The following is a 15,441-nucleotide window of genomic DNA, read 5'->3' as shown; positions in this document are numbered from 1 at the left end:
TCAGCCGCTACTACGCCATCGTGCAGCCCGTCCGGTCTTCGCTCTGGAATGTCGTCTATCTGTCCGCCTCTACATTCCTCTCATCGTCGTCATTGTCGTCTGTCGACAACATGGGTTCGCCCGAGTCGGACACGATGGGCGCCGCGGCCTGGACGCTGCGCCGCTGGCCGCTTTCCCTGGTGCACTGGCCGGTGCGCAACAGTCAGCGGCTCGACCTGATCTGGACCGAGCAGGCCAACCGCTTCGCCGGCACCGACTACCGGCCGCCCGTGCTGCCGTGGGACGAGGGCGCGCTGCTCCTGTGGAACGCCGACCCGTTCGAGCCCGACGGGGGCAGCGGACACAGCGAACAGGCGCCGACGCCCTTCCTGCTGCCCTACTGGTTGGCCCGCTACTACGGCCTTCTCTCCGACGCCGCTCAGTAAATGCTCAAAGCATGACATCTGATCCGGATTCTTTGGGCGCCCTAGATAGAGAGGACCACGTTCGCTCTTCGTCGCATTTCTCACCTCCGTTGTTTTCTGGCGCCCCACCAGGCACCATTCATACCATCTGCATCATTTGCGTGACGCCCGGCGAAGCCGTCCAACGTCCAAACCAACCGCGCTACACAACCGCAGAGGCGCGCTTTGCTGCCATCATCAGTACGTTGGCCAAAGGAAGACGATCTGTACCCACAGTACCCACCCGAAAAGAAGAAGACGATCGCAAAGAAGCAAAAGGATACGGCACGGTGGATTCCCGGGTGGTCGCCCACCCCAGTACTAACACCGCCTGGCGCAGCTTAACTTCGCTGTTCGGATGGGAAGCGGTGCTTTCTGCGCAGTATGGCCGTATCCAACATTGCCTACATTAATGCTCCTCATGACATGGCAGTAATACAGCCACAAGGACAGCAACCTCAGAAGAGATGTGACCTTCCACAAGCTGGCCACCTGGCCTGCAAGCATGTGGATCCACACTAGAAACTGCCTCTTTTGAGGGGTTTTGTGGGGCAGCATAATTTTCTCAATTGACACACCAAACTTGGAAAAACAAGAGAAAAGTATTTCAAACTGCTGATCTGTTGCTCAAAATTGGATCTCCTCAAACAGAGGCAGTGTCACACAAAAGTAACCTTGAATTTGGGAAGACAAGCACCCAGCCCAACAGATCAGTTGCCTGCATCTGAGAGCAACTTACATTTTTGCACTCTGGGGAATGGTTGCTGCAGTGGTTGCTTGGTTGCATTGTGTTGGAACATGGCCTGCCAGCCTGCCTGAGTTCTCCCCTGCTGATTTGGCTGTCATCATGTCCTCCAAGAACTTGTGCTCATTTGAAATGAGAGGTCACAAATGACTGTAGAAATTTTCTTGTGCTAAAATTGTGTGAGATGTTGAAACATTCCAACTCTTCAAAACTGCCCTATAAATCAAGAATGTAGACCACTGCTGATAAGTGATATTGAGGAACTGGAGATCCAAAAGATTTCACAAAAACTTGAAATGTGTGGAGTTAAAAGTGATTTTATCAGTCTGAGATAGAGGTGTGGTGGTGGAATTTTATCTTCAGGAATAGTGCTCCAATTCAGCACAAATGTGAAGAATGAAGTTCAGTCCATGTGTGCAACTGCAATGAATATATTAAAATACCATCATAATGAGAGATATGATGCTGTAACTGGGCCATCAATGAGGCAGTTACTGCCTTCAGGAGCTTCAACAGTTCCTTGTTGTTGGCCAAGGCTGATGGCAGGGTGACTTGCACCAATCATACACAACAACAGAAACCCTAAAACCATACATCTACTTTATCACATACACATACACAATGACTACATGTTTGACCTACCAATATGTAGTTTATCATGTATGCATACATGATCAGGAAAATCAGAACATTGCTTGTTTTTTTTTTGGCCACTGATTACTGCCATGTCATGAGGAGCATCAATGTAGGCAATGTTGGATACGGCCATACTGCGCAGAAAGCACCGCTTCCCATCCGAACAGCGAAGTTAAGCTGCGCCAGGCGGTGTTAGTACTGGGGTGGGCGACCACCCGGGAATCCACCGTGCCGTATCCTTTTGCTTCTTTGCGATCGTCTTCTTCCATGTGCGTTGGGCCTCTTTGGTCACCTTTGTGCTACACTCTCCTTTCGTTGTTAGTTGGGCCTCCCACCCTTACACAGTGTTACTGTCAGGGGCTGCAGCATTAGGCGTTGTACCTTGGGCTCGTTTGGTGAAGCCTCTGGTAGTATTGCTGCTCTGGACTTTGGCCTTTCAGTAGACAGCCATGTAATGCAGCCCTCCCGAGAAGCTCGTTACATTGTAATGTGAGTAGCCCTATTTTCTTTTTCTGGGCTCTTCAGAACGCAAAATCAATGGCCTGGCTCACGATTAGGGGCTGGTCATGCAAGAGCTGCACCTACACCAACAGGAGCTTCGCGCTCTACTGCACCGTGTGTGGGTACTTGGCCTTATGCTCTCCATAATCCATGATTGATTCACACGTGTAAACGTGTTCGTTGTGTCTCGCCTCCCCTGCCCCAGGGCGACTCAGGACTTGGCCGGCGCCTCAAAGAAGGAGGCGGCCATTGAGCCCAACCATTCGCAGACAGATGCGCCAGAGAGAACCACAACCCACCTGGACAACAGAGAACCAACAGAAGGAGACACAAGCACCACAGGAAAAGACCATACGGAGGAAGAAGCGGACAGGGAGGACAAGGGGACTTGCAAAGACAGCGGATGAAGTCTGGAGCTCTTCCACAAAGCTTGGGAAATATATATATGTCTATTATTTTACTATATTTAAGGATCTCCTTCTGCAACAAAACAGCAGCTTTACCAGTGAAGCGTCTACCAGAGGGCTGAGCTGGAGCATAGGTCAGGAGAGGTGATGCGTTGCGTTTGTATTGTTATTAACGCCAGGCTGTGGTCATCGTAGCATGCGGGCGTCGAGCCAGTAGAAGGGTGTGATGTACTCGGCTGCAAACCCGCCGCTGATGATGATGCCCCGATCGGCGACGGGGGTGGCCAGGTGGCCTCTTCGAATGACCGGGAACAGGTGACCCGCGTCCTTGACCAGCTCCCACCTCATGTCGTCTATAACCAGTCCATCACACCGTTAAAATCACAAGATATGATGTATTGAAATGTATATGGAAAAAAGAAGCTTAATACCTGTGTGAAGAATTCGGATCTCCTTGTTGGTGCCGCCATCGTTCTTGGATCCGCCGATGAGTATCATCTGCTTGAGGCTCTGCCCGGGCAGGGTGGTGAGCGTGTGTCGGCACAGGGGTCCGGGAATGTCACCCCTCATAACTGGCTCCACCCACTGCTGGGCGCCTGCGTTCGCCGCACGACACGCACACGCACCATCGCACACGCCGCACACGGCGCACGTGTGAGTGTTGGTGTCGCGGAGCACGTTTGGATTGTTGTCGGTGTGCTGTACCGAGATCGAGAATGAAGGAGTCGTTGAGCGGGTGCTTGGGTGCGTCGTAGCCGCCGTAGGAGAACAGTCGCTCCGGGTGCCCGGGTATCGGGGAGAGCGTGTGCCATCGTCGTGGCGAAGGTCCGTTCTCCCACGCCAGCGTGTCCCATTTCATGGTGTCTGTCCATTTGAAAACAACTGTTAGCGCACATGACACGCACGACACGCACGACACGCACGACACAAGGTACCAAGGTCGAGGGAGACGAGGCTGTTAAGGGCGCCGAAAGAGTTCCATCCGCCGTGCAGGATGAGTTTGTTGTTGATATGATACGAGCAGTGCCATCGCCGCTCCACGTTCTGCACGACCGACTCGTAGGGCACCGACCGATACTCGTAACTGCCTGTTGGGCGCCGGTCAGGCCATTGTGCATCTGCGTGCGTGCGTGTGCGGCAGCACGTACTCGAAGAGGGGTCGATCTCGATCAGGTCGGAGAGCACGCGGTGGCCGGTGTCGTAGCCCCCGTGAATGTACAGCTTGCCGTTCCGCACGAAGCTCGCGTGACCCGCTCTGCCCTTCACCTTACCCAACGACACTGTGTCCCGCACGACACACACCGCACACGCACGACACACACCGCACACACACACAAGAGAGTGAGCGGGTTCCGTGATCGAAGGTTGACGAGATGGCGAAGAAGGCGCACCCTTTTCCCAGGTGGGCGAGGTGCCGTCGCCGCTGGCCTCGTCGGCCCCGAGCGTGTGTGCGTTGTGGAGGACCAGCAGCTGGTTGGTCCGCACCGCGCCGTCGTCCCTCCCGGCATAGCGGCCCACGTGGCCACCAAACACAAACAACCTTTGCGCCACCACGCCACCCAATCAGCAATCAACGTTTGTTGAGCACATCATTGGTCGGTTGCATAACAGCCTTAAGTGCCTTGCAACCATTGTGGTAAGAAGGAGGGAAGGTGGTACCGTGCGCCGTGCGAGGCCGAGGCGTCGATGTAGTCGCACGAGTGACCGGAGGAGAAGAAGCCGGTGAGCTCCGGCCCGTCGCCGTCCCCGTGTATTGGGTGGCAGCTCACCTCCACCTCCGTCGCCACAATTTCCCGCCTGGCCTCCTCTTTCTCCTCTGTCCTGGCTGACACCTGGTCTTCAGCCCCGTGGTCTTCCATCTTTTTGTGTTCTTTGTCTTCTTTGCCCTAACTGCAGTTTGGCAAGCTGGTGTGTTTGTTGGTTTCATCACAGAAAGTGTCAAAAGAAAATAGAACGAATTACGATTTCGCATAAATTCGATGAAATGCAAAGAATGAATTTGTCGACTTTCAATTTAGGTATTAAATTTGAAATGAACACGACACGGTGGTGCAAGCACGGTGTGCCTGTTTGTGGCAGAGGGACCAGGTCAAGAAAAAAGGATTTGCGCTGTTCGTCGTTCGAAGCGGGGGAGAAAGAAAAGGATTGAAAAAAATAACGAGACAAGACACCCAGTCAGATCACCAAAAGAGCGAAGGATGGAGGCGCTGTCGGCGAAGGAGCAGAAGAAGCGGTCGCAGGACATCGACAAGATGCTCCGGAACGAAAAGAAGAAGATGGCCAAGCAGACCACCCTCCTCATGCTCGGATCGGGCCAGGTTTGTCCCTCCTTTCACCCAAACTCGGCGTTAAATTATATTCTTTCTTCTCCTCCCTTTACAAGTGATAATCCAACTCCAGTTAATCAAACTAAAATAATAAGATAAATAAATACAATCGAATCGACGGCTCGCGTATTTATTTTGTTATATTATTTATTTTGTTGTATTATTTATTGTTTGTTTTTTGTTTTTTTTTGGTTATCTCGTTTCATTCGTTCCATTGGCCAATTCTTTTCCTATTTGAACCGAAAGCCTTTTGGCCCGAGCTCACTGACCCGATCGTGTTGTTTGGCGTGTGCGGTGGTGTATGTGCGATGGTCGAACGCGCGTTCTGTGTTGTGAACCACCAGTCGGGCAAGTCCACCTTCTGTAAGCAGATGAAGATCCTGCACATGTTCGGGTTCTCCGAGCGGGAGAAGCAGAACTACAAGGCCATCATCCACACCAACATCATCGACTCCACTCTCGACCTCATCCACGCCGCTCACCAACACTCCTTCAACTTCTCCGACTCCAATGTCGATGTACGGCTGCATGTCTCATGTGCGTTGCGTGTGTTGTGCGTTGTGTGTGTTGCGTGTGTCGTGCGTTGTGTGTGTTGTGTTAACACGTGTTGTCGAACAGGCTCTCGGACACAAACTGTACGACGCCTACCGGGTCAAGAAGAGCGTGGCGATGGAGGAAATCGAGGTCGCCAACATGCACGTCAAGGTTCGGCCAACCAAAAATAAAATAATAATAATAATAACTAACTTGAACCGCGCGCGCGCGTGTGTGCGGTGTAGACGTATGCGATCGACGAGTCGCTGGCTGCAGAAATTCAAGAGATCTGGAACGATGCGGCCACGGACAGTATCATCAAACAGGCCAAGGAGCTCGCCGTCCTCGACTCCATTCCCTAGTACGTGCACTCTCTACGCGCGGTCGCGTGTGAATCGCAACTGAACCTTTCATCGCATACGACACACACACACAACACACAACACGCACACATTAAACAGCTATTTGAAGAAGCTGGACGAGATCGTGTCGAGCCGGTATGAGCCCAACAACGTGGACATCCTTCTGGCGCGCCTCCGCACGACCGCCGTTTCCGAGACTACGTTCGAGCACGCCGGGGTCAACTTCAACATCATCGACGTCGGCGGCCAGAAGGGCGAAAGGTTCGCTTTCTTCTTTCTTACGTCCAACAGCGCCGCACGCACGCACCACCGCACACGTCACCACCGCACACGTCACCACCGCACACACCGAGCTCACCTTATGATGCACTGAGTGCAGGAGCAAGTGGTTGCCCCTCTTCTCCGACGTGACGGCGATCATCTACTGCGTGTCATCGAGCGACTACGATCTCGTGCTCGAGGAGGACGGCGCAACCAACCGCATGATCGACTCGTTCGAGCTGTTCAAGACCGTACGCACACGCCCACTCGCTTACCATTGTTATTACTTTTTATTATTATTATTATTATTATTATTATTATTAAAATGGACGATAACAATGCTTCGTGTTTTATTTAATTGCAGATCGCCAAGCACAGGGCCATGAGGCACGTGCCCATCATCTTGTTCCTCAACAAGAAGGATCTCTTCGAGAAGAAGATCCAAGAGGTCGACCTCGCCACGTGTTTCCCCGAATACAAGGGTGCGTCGACACGACACGACACACAACACGCGCAATGACACGACACGCACACGGCACGCACACGACACGAACGCAACAGAATTTGGTCGAAGCTAAAGAGAGAGTTGTTGGGTGGTGCAGGCGGGAAGAACTACAAGGCGGGCATCAAGTTCCTCGAGCAGAAGTTCCTGAAGGCGGGGGAGGAGCGGGAGGGCGAGGTCTACGTCCACGTCACGCAGGCCACCGACACCACCAACGTCGAGGTCGTGTGGCAGGCCGTCAAGTCCATCCTCCTCCGGGACGCACTCGACGCCCTCGGCGGCTTCGGCGGCAGCGTCTAGGGTCAGCGTCACCATCATCACTCTCACAAGAGCCCCTGAGCACAGTCAATGCCATCTATCATCATCTACGTTCTTCTTCTTCTCCTTCACCTTCTTCTCTAGAGCACCTGATGTACTTTTACACGAGTAGTCCACTGTCTTATTTCAAGCGCCTAATGTACTTTTTGCTGGTAACCATCCCTCTACAAAGTGTGCATCTCATTGCCTGGCCAGGATGTTGTCAATGAAGGCCTCAAATGCAGGCATCTGAATGCAAAAGAAAGAAAGAAGTGAATCAGTCTGTGTAGAGAAGGCCAGGAAAAAAGCAGAACAGGGAGGAGGAGAAGAAGAGGTTACCTGGGCCACTACAAAGTCGTTGAAGTCGTAGAGCTCGTGGCCGGGTTCGAAGGTGAGACCGTTGACCACGTACTGCAGCAGCTTGGACACCAGGATCAGACCTCTCTGCGGCCTGAACCCGATCTCGCCTGGCACAAACAACAACAACAGCTGAGCGTTGAGTGCCTTTCCGCGGCGGAGGCATCGAAAAGCAGAGGGGGGGGTAGTACCTTGGACGAGCCCGAAGAACGAAGGGGAGACGACGGCGGCGTTGATGAAGCGGAGGAAGAAAAGGCCACCGATGGGCTGGTAGTAGGCCACCTTGCCGGTCCACTTCGTCTCCGACTCCTTCTTGACGTGCTTGAACAGCTCACAAAATTCCCTATTATAAATAAATAAATAAAATCATTTAATTAATTAAAGATAAAATTCCAAATTGAAAAGAAATTCAATTAATAATAACTATAAATATATATAAAAGGGGGGCGTACGGAGGAACGGCGTCCACAGAGCTGACCAGGGCGGTGGCGAACATCTCGCTGATGCACCGCAGCTGGTCGCGGTTCTGCTGTCGGTCGTCGGTGGGGTCGAGTAATCGGTTGTTGACTTCATAGCTCAGCAGTTGATCTGGTCGGGGGGTGCCGTGTGTCGTGTCATGTCATGAGAATGCGTGTCGCGATGAGAATGTGGGGTTTGGTTGAGTGAGAGCGGCGCGAGTACCTTCGCAGATCTTGCGGATGATGGTGCCCAGGGCCTTCTCCAAGTACTCGAGTCCCACAGCCGTCATGAAGGAGATCACCTTCTTCGTGGCCTTCGAGTCCATCCGGAAGAGCAGCTTCTCGTCATCTGTTTATTTTGTTTTAAAGTCTTTAATCAATTATAGAATAAATTAACAATATAAACCTAGAATAGAAATATGTACTTATTTATATGTCTAGAAAAATTCGTTTACCTGTGCTCTTGACCTCGGCCGTGACCGCCCTCTTGATCTTCTTCATGATCTTGTTCTCCGGATCGAGCACCATCGCTAGCGCTGCATTCCGTTGTAGCTGGAGCGGTCCACACCACAGGACCAGCCACAAGTATCAAGTCAGCCAACAAAGGGATGCAAGGAATGACTGGGTGTTTGTATGCACTCGGTTGAGCTCGGCGCGTCGCTTGGTCTCGGTGAGCTCGGCGTCGAGCAGGTCCACTCGCGCGAGCACGGTGGTCATCTCCTCCTGGAGGCTGCGCTTGAGGGACTGCTTGAACGCCGCCACCCGGTCGTCGAACACCTTGCCCACCTTGTCGATGAGCGGGTGGTAGGGTACCGCCGCCGACGTCGCGTTCATCTCGTGGCTGTTGGTCCCGCTGCAGAAACCGGAGCGCCGGCCGCGGGGCGTCTCGCTGTGCGGCGTGGCCCCGTCGGCGTCCTGCTCCTCGGCGATGACGCCCAGGCCCGAGAAGCTCTTGCGGCCAAACACGTGGCCGCCCCCGTCCTCGCCCTCGCTCTCGCTGGAGGCCTCGCGCGACGTGTCCCGCGACGTGTCTCGCGAGGTGCGCGCCGACTTGCTCTTTTTCTGTTCGTCCACAAACAACAATAACCAACGATTAGGCAACGTTCACCCTGTGTGTTGTGCCATGCGTGTTGTGTGTGTCGTGTGTTTACCTTGAATTTCTCGATGCTGAGCGTTCGCCTGTGTGAGTCGGAGCCGAAGCCCTTGGAGGCGTCGGTCGGCTGTTTCATGTCCAGCGGAAGGCTCACGGCCTCCCGACGCTTTTCCTTGATGCGCGCCAGCTTGCCGCTGTCCTCCAGCGCCGTGGACTCAGTGGACTCGCTCATGTCGGACAGGTCGTCCATGGTTTCGGTCGTGTCCTCCTCCGTACTGTTGCCCAGCTTCTCCGAGACGATGATCGGGCGCAAATGCACCACATACCTTTAACCACACGCGACATAATGAGCACAAACCCGCATACGCCACCGCACACGACACACACGACACGCATGCATGCATGCATACACGCATGCCACACACGCCACACATGTCTTGTACCGTCGGAGCGATTTTTGTTGGTCGATGACCTCGCCCAAAGACAGCTCGCACAGGAACAGCGAGTCATTCTTTCGCTTCACGGCCAGCCGCCTGGGCTTGCCTGAGGGAATTATTAATTATTATCATAATTAACAAAATAAAAGTGATTTATTATTATTATTAAATGGAGTGATGAGGGTACCGATGAGTCGCTTGATGCCGGTCTTTAGGTAGTTGGACATGTAGCTCTCGTGCTTGGAGGCGATGGAGGCCGGCATGATGAGCGTGCAGGGCTTGCCGAGCAGCTCCTCCTTGGTGAAGCCCGTCATGGCGCAGAAGATCTCGTTGGCCGCGAGGAAGTACCCGTTCTCATTGGTCACGCAGACCGCCTCGACCTCCTTCTCGAGGCCCTCGTCGTCCACCGCCCACTCGTCGTTCACGCTCATCACGTGCGGCTGCCAAAATCAGTCGCCTGAACGGGTCAGTGCAAACTCCACCGGCGCCACGCGGCGTGGGAGTGGTGAAGGCAGGGCGTACGGCCATCAATCGGATCCACTCCACCATCTCTTGCTCCTTATCTGACGCCAGGAAAAACGATTCCTTGCTCTTGCGCCTGCATGATACGTACACGAGGCCAGGCCCGCACACGACACACACACCACACACACACGACACACGCACGACACGCACGACACACACACACCACACACCAGATCCAGATCATATGATCAGGAATGGAGGTTATGATGTGATTGCCGTAAGCAAATGCATGTTGTGCTGTACCTGAGCGCGAAAGAGAAGGACTGGCCATTGATGCCCTCGGCCTTGCAGATCGTGATCTCGGACAGGGTCAGCGAGTGCGCCACCTTCCCTGCCTTGGCGTGCTGCATAGGTGGCGCGCGTGTGCGTGTGCGTGCGTGGTCAGCACTTTGACGCCGCCAGAAGGTTACCGGGGACACGAGTTTTCTATTTTGGTTATTTGGGCCACAGGAAAGACCGAACCTTGGCGGAGTGGTACTCGAGCAGGAGGGGCGGCTGCAGGACGAAGTAGCGATCCTTCCATCGTCCCCACATCCCCTTCTTGCTCAACTCGCCTGGTTGAATGTGATTTGAAAGGTCAATTGGTACAAAAAAAACTGATTTGAAGGTCGGAATAGAGTTCAAAATAGAGAGACGAACCTGTCTTCAGGATCGGAGCTGTCTCACGGCTGGAACGCATGGCTGCCGCTCTTCGTTAATGAGTGAATGGAGTTGATCTCCGCAAAGATTTGCTCGCGTTCTTTTTCTCTTTCCTTCCGTACCTCCGGAGCGGCACTTCGCCTCCGAGTCAAGTCAAAAATACTGAGGGCAGGCAGTGGTGCACCACGCTGAACTTTCATACATAACTGTGAGAAGTTGTTGTGGCCAATGGTACACTGTTGCGCTGAGATGGATCCACGACCCTAAAAAGCAGCTTGTACTTGTGTTACCAGTTTCCTTACACCACTCATGTTTTCCATAACCCCTGAGGTGCATCCTTTGGAGAAGTTGGCCTTCAAAATACAAACCTCTGTGCCCCATCTGGCCTGTCTTTGTTCAATTTCACTTCCTTTCATTTCCCTTCATTCTTTTTTTCCTGGAACACAAGATGACGAACACCCTGCGCTAGAAATCAAATCATGAGGGAATAAAAATTGAGTTTGGCAGTGGGCGATTCTTTATTCTTTACTCTCGTATGCGCAGAGCCTGTTGGCAACCTCAACTCCTTCTTGCGCGCTCGTACACGTCATCTCTGCAAACCGGTCGACCGGTCTGCAGTACCTTGGCAGCGCCCGACCAAACAGCTTCTCGCCTGCTGCACGCATCCCCATTCACATTCGCATCATGATTCGCAATGAAGATGCAACCACGCCAGTGCAGGAGGCAGCTACACTTGAGGGCGATGAGATCAAGATTGAGGTGGAGGCGAAGCCCCAGCAGATCGTGCATGCGATCGCGGGCGGCCGCACGGACGATGAGCTCAAGGCGTTCTACCGGGAGGTGCACCGGAAGCTGGCCCAGCACTACCCCGGCACCTGGCTGCTCGTGAAAGATGAGAAGAACAAGATGACGATGAAGATGGAGATGAAGAAGGAGGGGCAAGATGAGGATGATCAGATGAGTGAGGAAGAGGAAGAGAAGGAGCTGGAGAGAGAGGAGGAAGAAATGGATAAAGTCGAGGAGATGTCTAAAGAAGAAGAAGAAGATGAGGTGGTGGTGAAGGTGGAGCAGCCACCCACACCTCAGCGCCGCAACCCCGACCGACGCAAGCGGCCCAAGCTAGAGATAAAGACTGAAAACGACGAAGGTGGTGCTGCGGGCCAAGCTGGAGACGAGGCCGACACGCGCGGGAAGAAGTCAGCTGCACCAATGCATACGGGGATTGAGAAGGAGAAGAAGAAGACCAACGTGTGCGGGGGACAGAAGACGGTCCTGGCTAGTCTCATCAGCACCGTGCTCTCGCAGAACACCACCGACCGCAACTCCTCCGCGGCCTGGGCCAACCTCCAGCGTGCCTACAAGGGTGCTTGTCCGGCCACACCCGCTCCACTGTGGTTGATCCCACTTACCATCTTTCTTTCGTTCGTCCGGCCAACAGAGGATTGGGAGCGCGTGCGCACCGCAAAGCCATCGCAGCTGGCTGACGTCATCCGCACAGGCGGCCTCGCACAGTACGTCATCCACCAACCGCACACCAATCGCACACGCAATGGCCACCATTTCCACTGCGGAGGGGAGATGAGTCCGTAAGGACAACGTGGCCGAGTGGTTAAGGCGGTAGACTCGAAATCTACTGGGGTCTCCCCGCGCAGGTTCAAATCCTGCCGTTGTCGACCCAATCTTTATTTTTTTCGAATTCTCTTGTTTTTGTTTGCAGGCGAAAGGGCGGAATCATCCAAGGGCTGCTCAACCAGCTGCACGAGGAGAGGGACGGCGAGCTCTCGCTGGAGCACCTGAGGGACATGCCCACCGAGGAGGTCAAGCATGCGCTCACCAAGTACAAGGGCATCGGCCCCAAGACCGCCTCGTGCGTGCTCATGTTCAACATGAAGCGCGCCGACTTCCCCGTCGACACGCACGTTCATCGCGTCTCGACCCGCCTCGGTATTAGCTCTCACCTTCTTTCCCTCAGACCAATTGATCGCTCACGTAGTGTGTCGCTGTGTCGGTTTTGCTGCGCTGCAGGATTTGTGCGAGGGACGACCAGGGAGCAGACCTACGAGTTCATGAATGCGACGATGCCAGATGAGATCAAGCGCGACATGCACGTGCTCCTCATTCGCCACGGCAAGCAGGTACGTGCGAACCACCAATGCCTCTCGAAGACCATCGCTAATTCACCATCGTCGTCTTTGTCGCTGTGAAGGTGTGCAAGGCCCGCTCGCCCAAGTGCGGCGAATGCGTGCTGCGCGACGACTGCCGCTACGGTCAGACGCTCAAGAAGGAGCAGGAGATGGCCGACAACAGCGAAGATGATGTCGTAGACAACAAGAAGAAGGGGAAGAAGAGCAAGCGAAGTCGAAAGGAGAAAAGCGGAGCAGGAGCCGCCAAGACGAAAGGGAAGAAGAAAGCCAAGCAAGAGAAAAAGGTAGATGATGACGACGAAGACTTCGAAGAGCCGACAAGGAGCCGGCGGGGCAAAAGAGCCAAAGCGAAGGACGACACGGCAGCAGGCGGCACGACCAAGAGGGTGGCCAAGCGGCGAAGGCGAAGCGCACCACCAGCCTCCACCAACATCGGCGACATCGAAGACGTGGTTTGAGCACCTAAAACAAAAAAATAATAGAAGGTCGATAGCACTTCACCCAACTCCGATAAGGCCAGTTATGTATTCGCGATCGTAGTGATGTGATGGTGGTTGGAAGGGACCTAGTTTTTGCCGAACTCGAGGCGGCGAGGGGTGAGGAAGGTCTTGACGACTTCGTCGGTGACGGCCAGTCGGGCGCGCTGGTGCTCGAGCACGATGGGCGTGAGCACGTCCACCAGCTCCTTCTTGATCTCTCCCGTGAGCATCCGGCCGCTCGAGTACTCCTGTTGTGGACCGTGGCCACGATCGTCAGCGACAACGCGACCCGTGTGTTGTGTGCGTGTGTATGTGTTGTGTCGTGTGGTGTGTGCGGAGAAACGAACCTCGCGAATCCGGTTGAGCTTCGAGTCGTCGAAGCAGAAGATGGAGAGGTACTGGTAGGGAACGTCAACGTCGCAGTTGCCGCCCAGCCTCCTGTGCTCCTCCACCGTCTCCCTGCCACCCGAGAAGGCGTACTTGGCCACCTAGAGACCGGCGACGACGACGCGACATGACCGCGAACGGAGGTCAGTCAAGAAGAACGCATCGACAACGACGATGACGAGGATGAGGCGAACCTTTCTCTTGATCTCGTCGGGCTTGTCGGTCATGAAGATGGCGGAGCCGGGGGTGCTGGCGCTCATCTTCGTCTTGGGTCCCTGCAGGGCCGGGAAGAACTTGGAGTGGATCACGGCCGGCTTGAGGAAACCGATGCGCGGCGCCACGTCCCTAGTCATGCGGAAGAACGGATCCTGTACGCACACATAACCGGTGTGTGTGTGTGTGTGAGTGTGTGGCATTCCACAACAATACACATACACTTTAGAAACAACGATATAATAGTAGGCCTCATCACCACCAACATATGCTTATACATAAAATAAAGGTCATAATGTTGTGTGGTTTTTGGTAGTTGTGTTCTCATGAATGTAAAGAGTGTTGTCAACGTCATTTCACGAATCGCATCACTGGCCGCACGCAAAAATGGTGAAGGGCGGATGGTGGTACCTGATCGATGGCGCAGGGGATGAGACAGCGGACGTTGCTGTTGCGACCGAAGATGTGCGGGAACGAGCTCGAGAAGGAGGGCGCGGCCTGGACGGCCGGGTACGCGTACTTGCCGATGTTGTCCGAATCGGTGAAGCCGAAGATGGCCTTGACCTGCGACGTCGTCACGCACTTCTGGATCTTTACGATGTTCGGGTACATGTGTCTGTACACCCGCGAATGAATCCCGTGTGAGCGCACGACACACGCGAGCGACACACACACACACACACACACGCACACACCGCACACACACAGAACGGGGTGAGTAGAGTACCCGACGTATTCGAGATCGGAGAAGATGAAGGTCTTCCTGGGATCGAAGCCGACGGCGATGATGTCCTTGACGTTCTCGTAGGTGAGGCGGTGGGCCTCCTCCAGGGTGAGATCCTTCCACAGGAACTTCTCATCGTCGGTCATCTGGATCACCAGCGGGACGTCGAAGGCGTCCTGCAGGTACCTGCACGCGTTCAGTCGTCAGTACTTGGGTACAGCGTCGCGTGTGCAATGTGACAATGTCGTGTGGTGTGTGCGGTGTGGAGTGGGTGCGTACTTGGTGAACATGAAGGGGATCATGTGGCCAAGATGGAGGGCCTCCGACGAGGGGCCGCGACCGGTGTAGAGGTAGAAGGGCTGTTTGGCCTCCGCGGCATCCAAGATCTCATTGAGCGCTCTACACGGAACATATTGTGATTTCATCAATGAATTGAATTACAGCTGCTTCAAACGAAGAGAGATATAAGACGTGAAAATTGATTGAATTATTTAGAGCGATTAATCAGCGAGTAGGAAGGAAACCAAAAAATAATTGAGGATTGGTTGGTACCGGTGTGAGAAGAAGAGGCCACGCTTCAACCAGGGGTGGACGGGCTTGCCGGTGACGCGCTCCATGCGCTGGAGGAGAGCCTCATCGATGGGCGTGCAGCCGAATTGATCGATCAGCTTGTTGTAATCGATGCCGCTCTCGCCGCTCTCCACCTCCCACGGCGTAATGTTCTGCTCGACCTTGCCCTCCGCCTCGGGTACCGGTGCCACGTTGGTTGCTGCAGTGCTCTCCATCTTCTTCCGCTTGCTTGTGATTGAAGATCCAACAAAAAAAAATAATTATTTATGCAAATGATTTATTTACTGTGGAGAAAAGGAGTTTAGAAATTACTGAGAAAGGACAACACAGAGAAACAAAAAGAAAATGACCTTGAATTGGATACCAGAAAAATGACCGAGATATAAATCATTATTATATT

The 15,441-nt window shown here is 53.8% G+C and overlaps 6 protein-coding genes across 6 annotated transcripts in view; 3 read left to right on the top strand and 3 right to left on the bottom strand.

The window, feature by feature from the left end:
* ACA1_093180 (uncharacterized protein) overlaps nt 1-425 on the top strand; it is a gene marked incomplete at both ends in the record, with an annotated part of 3,341 nt that extends 2,916 nt beyond the window's left edge. Inside the window, one exon of the mRNA XM_004334747.1 lies at nt 27-425. Coding sequence (XP_004334795.1) covers nt 27-425 — 399 coding nt within the window. The remainder of the gene's footprint in view (nt 1-26) is intronic.
* A 2,493-nt stretch (nt 426-2,918) lies between these two features.
* ACA1_093170 (kelch repeat-containing protein) lies at nt 2,919-4,591 on the bottom strand (the record flags this gene model as incomplete). The annotated part of the gene is made up of 7 exons (XM_004334746.1): nt 2,919-3,085; nt 3,164-3,328; nt 3,438-3,596; nt 3,668-3,820; nt 3,881-4,012; nt 4,124-4,272; nt 4,392-4,591. The coding sequence occupies 7 exons, from the start codon at nt 4,589-4,591 to the stop codon at nt 2,919-2,921; spliced, it is 1,125 nt and encodes a 374-aa protein (XP_004334794.1).
* Nucleotides 4,592-4,930: 339 nt separating this feature from the next.
* Nucleotides 4,931-7,018, top strand: ACA1_093160 (guanine nucleotidebinding protein g(i), alpha-1 subunit; the record flags this gene model as incomplete). Its single annotated transcript, XM_004334745.1, has 8 exons — nt 4,931-5,050; nt 5,404-5,577; nt 5,678-5,764; nt 5,839-5,954; nt 6,055-6,216; nt 6,335-6,467; nt 6,581-6,698; nt 6,819-7,018. 8 exons carry the CDS (start codon nt 4,931-4,933, stop codon nt 7,016-7,018), a joined length of 1,110 nt encoding a protein of 369 aa, XP_004334793.1.
* A 198-nt stretch (nt 7,019-7,216) lies between these two features.
* Nucleotides 7,217-10,419, bottom strand: ACA1_093150 (PAS domain Sbox domain containing protein; the record flags this gene model as incomplete). The annotated part of the gene is made up of 13 exons (XM_004334744.1): nt 7,217-7,264; nt 7,355-7,482; nt 7,564-7,715; nt 7,825-7,960; nt 8,054-8,179; nt 8,286-8,382; nt 8,470-8,892; nt 8,982-9,249; nt 9,367-9,466; nt 9,548-9,800; nt 9,883-9,958; nt 10,129-10,229; nt 10,348-10,419. 13 exons carry the CDS (start codon nt 10,417-10,419, stop codon nt 7,217-7,219), a joined length of 1,980 nt encoding a protein of 659 aa, XP_004334792.1.
* A 789-nt stretch (nt 10,420-11,208) lies between these two features.
* On the top strand, nt 11,209-13,126 carry ACA1_093140 (base excision DNA repair protein, HhHGPD subfamily protein; the record flags this gene model as incomplete). The annotated part of the gene is made up of 5 exons (XM_004334743.1): nt 11,209-11,887; nt 11,963-12,035; nt 12,242-12,468; nt 12,550-12,659; nt 12,731-13,126. 5 exons carry the CDS (start codon nt 11,209-11,211, stop codon nt 13,124-13,126), a joined length of 1,485 nt encoding a protein of 494 aa, XP_004334791.1.
* Nucleotides 13,127-13,233: 107 nt separating this feature from the next.
* Nucleotides 13,234-15,256, bottom strand: ACA1_093130 (tryptophan-tRNA ligase; the record flags this gene model as incomplete). Its single annotated transcript, XM_004334742.1, has 7 exons — nt 13,234-13,395; nt 13,495-13,635; nt 13,729-13,902; nt 14,159-14,363; nt 14,475-14,657; nt 14,751-14,870; nt 15,024-15,256. 7 exons carry the CDS (start codon nt 15,254-15,256, stop codon nt 13,234-13,236), a joined length of 1,218 nt encoding a protein of 405 aa, XP_004334790.1.
* Between the last annotated feature and the right edge of the window lie 185 nt (nt 15,257-15,441).

Source organism: Acanthamoeba castellanii (genome assembly GCF_000313135.1).
Source record: "Acanthamoeba castellanii str. Neff unplaced genomic scaffold scf7180000084645, whole genome shotgun sequence".
Classification (NCBI taxonomy): Eukaryota; Discosea; order Longamoebia; family Acanthamoebidae; genus Acanthamoeba; species Acanthamoeba castellanii.
This window is presented reverse-complemented; position numbering and strand designations above follow the sequence as displayed.